At 34.9% G+C, this 8369-nt stretch overlaps 1 protein-coding gene across 1 annotated transcript; it reads right to left on the bottom strand.

Annotated features, from left to right (window-relative positions):
• Nucleotides 1–205: 205 nt before the first annotated feature.
• LOC125842097 (F-box protein CPR1-like) lies at nt 206–4529 on the bottom strand. Its single transcript, XM_049521304.1, has 2 exons — nt 3209–4529; nt 206–355 (listed from the first exon to the last, which is right to left on the bottom strand). Exon 1 carries the CDS (start codon nt 4442–4444, stop codon nt 3230–3232), a length of 1215 nt encoding a protein of 404 aa, XP_049377261.1. The 5' UTR covers nt 4445–4529; the 3' UTR covers nt 206–355; nt 3209–3229.
• Nucleotides 4530–8369: the final 3840 nt, after the last annotated feature.

The following is an 8369-nucleotide window of genomic DNA, read 5'->3' as shown; positions in this document are numbered from 1 at the left end:
CAATAATGTTAACTAGCTAATTACGAAATAACAACACCAGAATCAACAAGTAAAATATTAGTCATATATTTAACCACAATTTTCCAGCAGCCAAAGAGACTGCTATACTAGATACATAGGTGAAGATTCAAATGACCTACTAGTTAATAGTTAATACTAACAGTATGACGTTTCCTCAGGCGGTTTTCACACGTCTAAAATTAGATAGCAAAATAACACATACGTCAATGGATTAGTTTTCTGGACACAACGACAATTTGTGTTGCTAACAAAAGATAAAGTCAGGTATGGCACTAACTATATATATCAGGAGAGCCAGGTATAAACAGAAGGGTCTTGTCTATATTCTTCATCCCTTAGTAAACTGAAACGCATCCCCTGCAAGAACAACGAATCGTTGTTATGAACAATGTTGAGGAATCGGTACAAACAAGTAAACTCAATGTTCCAAAAAAAGAGCGTTGGGATGTGGCAGGCGGAAAGGGGCCTTAATTGTACATGAAACCTACTTCCATCTAAAGCATTTGGTTGTAATAGTTAGCATGCCCAAGCACACACTTCTTCATTAGTTATCATTCACTTCAAAGAACTTCACAAGAAATATTTAAAACACAATGAATGTTACGATTACTCAATCTACCATTTTATTTTGGAAGCTTTGGAGAAATTCCATTGCATAATGGCCAGATGTACAATGGGGTGGCCATTCGTAACCATTAATAATCACCAACTTAGAAATGTAACGTGAAGTTCAAAAATCAAAGACACTAGCTAAAGTATAATGCAAGTTGGAAGAGGAAAAAAAGATGCAGGGAGGACGCAATCATGTAGAGGATTCAGAATTTATTAAACTACTTAATGGTTGTAAAAACGTCTTTGACTAGATGTCTGTTTGAATGAAAAGTCAACTTGAAAACAAGATAATGGGTAGATGGATTATCGGTGTCACTAAGAAATAATGGAGAACTACGAGAACAGCAAGAGAGTAAATGAGCCAAAGTTTACACATTCCAAGTTGTAATTTTGTAAAGCAGTCTGTCATAGACTCGGTCATTTTTCTGGTAAGGTCAAAGAAACTGAACAAATTTGATGATTTTCAAATTAATCTCGGACAAAAGATACGACAAGGTTTTAAATTGAGAAGGCAAGATTAGACAAGCAGAAAAGTAGTCACCTAAGATAAGACGATCTTAACTCCGAAACCTTTGGTTCGACTAGCAAGATTCTTTGATCACAAGTCCTGCAAACATTTTAAATTATAATGTGTTTCCCTATCTCACTAAGAAAAAAAGAGAATTTGGATGTAGACCTATACTCTTGTTCCCCGTATAAGATGAAACGTGCATTTCACTTGCCTCTATACTCTAATTTTAAACTTTCCCGTGGTTGCTTTAAAGTTCCAACTTGAATTCCTCTATTACCAAACAATAAAACGAAAGCAAGACTATGCAGCAAAACGATATGTACTTTAAAAAAAGTAAACTTGATGTCTATTTGAATGAAAAGTAAACTTGGAAACAAGATTAGGATAGATGGATTGTCAGTGACGCTAACAAGAGAACTAAAAAGAACAAGAATCCGGAGCCAAAATGGCAACAATTTTTTGCTAAAATGCCAAAAGGGCAATCAACAACTGAAAAATACCAAAGGGGAAAAGGCACAGGGCTAACCACGCCTTGCCCCTTGTCCCGAAACGCCGTTTAACAATGTTAAGGGGAAGGCGCACGGCCCCACACGCCTATAAGGCGCAGGGGTGACCACGCCTTACACCCTGGTGGACCCCTTCCCCTTCTCACACCTCAGCCGCCACACACACACTGCACACTGCACACTGCCCCCAACCCCCCCTCCTTTTGGTCATTATTTTGTGTCACTTTTACAACTTTCATTTTTTTTAATAATGATGATGATATCTTAGTAAGTTTAGGCTCATCTCAATTATTTTACTAGATATTTAACTAGCGTTTGATCATGAAATTTGACTTGATTTTGAAAATCTGATTTTAAAGTTATCCAAAAACTGGCTTAGATTAGTGATTCAGGACTTCCACTAACAAAACTTTAAAAAGAAATCAAGTAAAATGCAAGTCCATACACAACTTCAAATTTCAAAATATCACAACTTCAAAAACTCAAATTTAAAATTTCAAAATCTATCCAAATGAGAGTTTACTATTTCACCTGTTTTAATTGATGTGACATCATCTAAATTAATACAAAATAAGAAAAAAATAAAGACTTCTGAATTTGTGATTTAAATATGGAAAAATAATAACTGTATACGTATAAAACGTTCGAATCTTATAATCTTAAATATGTCATAACATTTGTGGGATTATGATTTATTTTCATTAAAAGGTAAAACGCAAAGTACAACACAGTAAAACAAAGGATTTTACTTTATAAATCATATTCACAGTTATGTGCCATTTTCTATTTTTTCTTTTAACCTTATTTTCATTTTATATACTGTTGATTTAATGGAGAGTAGATTTAGACCTGAATAATGTGATTTATATGCCAATTTATTAGAAGTGGAAGAAAAAAAAAAACATAAAAGTTCAAAAGAGATACAAAGCACTTGAACAATATAAAAGAGACAACTTCCTGAGGTGAACATATTGCAGTAATTGAGAGGAAGGGGGGTTGGGGCAGTGTGCGTGTGGCGGTTGAGGTGAGAAGGGGAAGGAGTCCACCAGGGTGTAAGGCGTGGTGGCCCTGCACCTTATAAGGCGTCTGGGGCCATGCGCCTTCCCCTTAACATTGTTAAACCGTATTAACAGGACAAGGGGCAAGGCATGGGTAGCTCTGTACCTTCGCCCCTTTGGTGTTTTTCAGTTTTTGATTGCCCTTTAGGCATTTTAGCTAAAGAATAACAAGAGAGTCAATGAGCCATAATTTACACATCCCAAGTTGTAATTTTTTAAAGAAGTCGATCACAGACAGTTATTTTTCTTCCGAGGTCAAGACATCAGAACCAGCTCAACGACTTTCGAATTTATCTTGGACCAAGTTATGACATTTTTATAATTGAGAGGGCAGGATTAGACAACCAGAAAAAGTAGTCAACTAAGATAAGACAATCTCAACTTCCAAACTTTTAGAAGTTACACTGAAATGCAGAATGCAATTCGACGTATGGGGTGTCATATCAGCAACAATAAAGTGGTAATATAATACTATAAGATAAAACATGCATTTCAATTACCTCCATAATGTTAATATTGCTTCAGAGTTCCATTTTGATTTCCACTGTCACCGAGTCATCTCGTTGTTCAATCCCTTTCATCCTATCCTTTTTGTTGCCACCTTCATATAAAGGAACAAGACTTCCCAAACAGACAACGGATTCAAAAGTGTCCAATCCACCGCTAATCTTAGCATGTTTGAGCGACTTCCTTTCAAGACTATACCAAAGAAACTTCCTATTATCCATTTCCAGAAGAACTTCCTTACCAGTCACTGAATATGTTATTGGCCTCAAGTAACGGAAATGTTGTCGACCCTCTAACTGCTCAACTGAAAACAACTTAACCCAAGACTCTTTCACTCCGTAAACCTTCATCATCCATACGTCAATACGATCCAACACATGATTCTTCGCATTTGTACAAGTGAGATGGCCTTTCAGCAAGCAAAGACATTCTCCCAACACTGCCAAATTCATCTGTAACGAATTCCCCAAATTCTCTGGATACGCCACCTCCTGAAAACTCCCATTTCCAAGTTTAAGCCCCACAAGAATCAAAGGACTCCACCAAGCTGCCGGTTCCTTCGTTACAATCCAATGCAATGCACCTCCAGCACAAGCCCCATTATCCTCCTTAAGCAACCAGTAAGGACAATCCTGAACCTTCTCCCACACACCCAACTTCAAACTAAAAACCATCGTTTCCGAAACCAACGAAGGTTCAGCATCAGGATGATACAATTGTGCAATCGTAACCACCTTATAATCATTAGCTAAACAATCAAACCCAAACCCCCCACGAATCTGAGCCAACCCCGGACCCCGTCCACCCGGGGGTTTCCTCGGAGGGTTAAACTGACAAAAGGGTAACTTCCTAAATACCTTAGTAGAGGGATTCCAAACACCATTATCATTCATGTTATTAGAAATCAAAACCAACCCACGACAAGAACCCAGTACCTGAGTCGGTCCATAGAGGTGTTTCAGTGGATGTGCAAGCTCTCTGGGCATTTGGGTCGACGCCATTGAAGTGAAATCAAGCGAGAAAAGGTTATCAGCAACAATGTGAGCTTTGAGAATCAGCTTCAGATCGGAATTTGGTTTCAGTTCTTGATTTTTGAGGTGAGCTTCGATGAATTTAGGGCTATCGATAAGGGTTTTGATGGATTTCGATACGCACCTGAATCTTAACAACGACTTCACCGGAAGTCGAGAAAGTATCTCGGAGATAACTTCCGGCGGAATATCTGACATTTTTTGAGCTGAAAATGATCACTGCCGGCCGGTAGGGTTTTAGGATATACTAGAAATGGAAGAATGTAGAACTTTTGTCTCCTTATTCTAGACAAAATATTCCATATTATTTATGTTTTTTTCTTTTTGAAAAAAGAAGAAGAAGAAGAATATTCCATACTTGTTTTTTTTTTTTACACAAAAATAAATAATTATTTGGTAAAAAGTTTTTTTATATTCCAAAATGAATGTATGTTTTGAAGTCCAAAGATGCACTCTTGCTAAATATTAGGGGTGTTCATGGTTTGGATAAAAACCGATTCAAACCGAAAAATCAAACCAAACCGATTAAATGAACCGATTTAATTTGGGTTTTGGTTTGGTTTGGTTTTAGATTGTTAAGAACCGATAGTCATTGGTTTGGTTATGGTTTTGTTCGAAAAAAATCAAAGAAATAACCGAACCGAACCGAACCAACAAGTTATATACATAAATTTTATTACTATACATACATAATATATTATATTCATAAACAATTTTAAAGATTTTACATATATTTCATCAAAATTTATTTATAATTTACTTATGAAAGAAACAATGTCCAATGTGAGAATATTTTTCTTATTGGTTTCATGTATATGAGTGTCTATGGAAATTCATTGTGAGACTGAAAATGTCATTGTCTCTTCCTTCTATGCCAACATAGTGAATTTTGAAGTTTTATTCAGTAAATTCAATGATCCAAAGTTCTGTAATGCCAGCCATTCTAACTATTTTTTTGTTTGAATGGATTGTTGCCACCTTTTTCACGTTTTGAATAAATTATTTCTTTTATTTTTATGTATGGTTAATAACCGAATAACCGAACCAAACCAAACCAAAACCGAAAACAACCAAACCGATAAATGCATATTATATTTGGTTTGGTTTGGTTTTGATAATTTTAAAACCGATTAAGTTGGTTTGGTTTTGATTTTGACCAATAATCGACTCAAACCAACCCGTGAACATCCCTACTAAATACTAATCATAATTTTGTTTCTTTAAAAGTGAGATGTTGACTAATATTATAATATTTAGGTTAAGTGGTTTCTATTCAATTGAGATGTATTGAATTGTTGTGATAAATCACTTCTCGAAATTCTACATCGATCACTTCCAAACATGGATATGTATGTATGGCGCCGTATGTGCATTGATTACATGCAACTGAACAAAGTGACGTTGAAGAATAAGTACAGCTATGAGATATTCTATTTATTCGTAAAGGCTTGAATGATTCTAGTGCCACAAATTCGCAAGCTGATCCTAAATAATCTTTATTGTTCATTGGATTCCGGAGGAACTACTTCGTTAGGATTGGGGAATTGCTGCGATTCTTCCTGAATAGCCTGGATTCTCCCGTGGGATATATGTATCTATGTGGGGTATTATGGCCTTGACGGCCTTGTTGTTAGCTGTCTATTATGCTTCAATGCTTGACACAGCTTCATTAATAACATCAATCACCGACACCCCATTTGCAATTAATTAGGTTGTTTCATGGATTTACACACATTGAGGTTCACTTCCTCATCATTCACTCGAAATTTAAGCTCACCACTCTCGACATCTAGTATGCGTGATTGCTTTCCTGTGGTGAGATGACAACCTAGTCTCATTCAGGACCCTACTCCTTTTAGTGTCATAGCTGATCTAAAGTGAGATTCTGATAAGGATTAAATAGTGGCATTGCTAATTTAATGTAAGATTCTGGGACAAACTTTACAATGATAACTCTTATATGCAAGTTGTTAGAGCTATTACAAGAAGGATTGTTATAGAGGATATAAATCAGTTGTCACAAGATACTTCAATGGTAGATCAAAAGTATTTGGATTAGGGTTCACATATATCTCACAATACAGGGATACAAATTGACTAGTTTTTGTCTTCAAATCCATTTTTCATGGGCGCGAATGACTTCTTTAACTAGCTATTTACAAGTCCAATAAAGGATAATTTAATATAAGGAGAGGAAAAAATTATTCATAACCAATAAGAAACCTTTATCTTTCACAAAATATTAAGGAAGTAATGAACCCATAAAAATTCTTTATTCTTTGCATTATGAAAGAAAAGAGAAACCTAGCAAAGGTAAGGAATAATTCCAACAAACACATCAAATCGGAAGACTCTAAACACTTAAAGGGATCGTTTGGTAGAGAGTATAAAAATAATGTTGATGACATGACAATATTTTGAATAGGTTTAATTTTGATAGTGACAAAGTGAATCAGTTCACAATCCTGTAGCAGAATCAAGAGAAAACGCGGGAATTGAAAAAACCTTATTAAAAGGAGAACACTCCTAAATAAGGAAAAGAAGTGAGGAAGACTCCTTATAAGGAAAAGAAAGTTAACTGAGTTAAAGTAACTACTTTTCTTGTAGGATTCAACTAGGGTTTAATCCACTCCTATAAAAGGATGGTTGATACAGAGAATCAAAGCTTTTACAATTCATAAATCCAGAGCATTTTGCAAAAAGAGCACGTGACGACACTGAAAGAGCAAGACGGCAGAAGAAAGAAGAACTAGAGTTAGGTTTTCTTTCTAAAGCATAGTTTGTGTTATTTCAACTTAGAACCATTATTTAGTGATAATTGTTCTAAGTGTGAAAGTGAGGTTTTGTAACAAGAAGTGAATTTGACTTTTTCGAGAGTAGAGTAAACGATTATACTTAATCGTTGAACAATTTGAGTAAACTGTTGAGGTGCGGTACTAAAGTTGGTCCCTTTGATTATAGAGTTGTAATCTAAAGTTACTCTTTGAAGTTAGTGAAGTTTGGTGAAATCCTATGACGTGTAGGTAGTGGTTTTTCTTCCCTTGAGTAAGGAGATTTTCCACGATAAATCTCTGTTTAGTGTGTTATGTTTTATTTCTGCTAATTCAACAAGAACCTGGTTCTTGTTTTAGGTTGTTAAGGTTTTTTTACATGCTAAATAGAGTATTTTAGTAATGTTTGCATTAGCAATGCATGTATTAGTTACGGTTGCATTAATTATACATAGATTATTTTTATGCATTGTTTGGTTTGATGCATTAAAAATATCATGCATTGCATAAAATAATATTTATTTACAAAGATACCCTCCATTATTATACTGGAAAAGATGTAAAAAAAAATTGAGTGGTAATTGGGTCTTTAATCATACTAACGCATGCATTAGAACCATTCCATTGTTAATACCTAAAAATCCATGGTATTAGTAATACACACCTTAATACATAATAGAGTGTATAAATAGGTTAGAAAAGAGTACCAAACATGATACTAGTAATACACAAGGTTAATGCATTGCATTATTTTTCCTAATAACACTCTTGGAAGAGTGTATAAAAATAATGTTAAATAGAATGTATTGGTGATGCTTGTATTAGTTATGTTTACATTATTTATACATATATTATGTCTTATGCATTATTTGGTTTGGTGTATTTAAAATAACATGTATTGTATAAAAATATTTATTTACAAAAGTATACTCCACAATTATGGTGGAAAAGATGTAAAGGAGGTTTTGAAGGGTAAATAATTGGGTCTTTAACCATCCTAATTAGAGCTATCAAAATGGGCTTGACCCGCTAGGCAGGCCCAACCCAACCCTTGAATTAAGTGGGGTTGGGCCTAATTTTTTTGGCCCATTTAGGAACAAGGCTTTTTAGCCCAGTCTCATATGGCCCGCTAGACTCGTAGGCCCAACCCGCAAGCCTCAGAGGCCAATCCGTGGGCTATGAATATTTAAAAATATTTTTTTTATATATATATTTTTAGTAGTGTTTTATTTGTAAAGTTTTTATCAATAAATATTTTTAAAAATAAAAATCAAGTCTTTTAAACTAGCTAGTTTTTTGTGGGAGGAATAGTGGAATGATCAACATTTTTTCGCTAAATCTTACGTTGACTA

This window comes from Solanum stenotomum, chromosome 1, assembly GCF_019186545.1.
Source record: "Solanum stenotomum isolate F172 chromosome 1, ASM1918654v1, whole genome shotgun sequence".
Taxonomy (NCBI): domain Eukaryota; kingdom Viridiplantae; phylum Streptophyta; class Magnoliopsida; order Solanales; family Solanaceae; genus Solanum; species Solanum stenotomum.
This window is presented reverse-complemented; position numbering and strand designations above follow the sequence as displayed.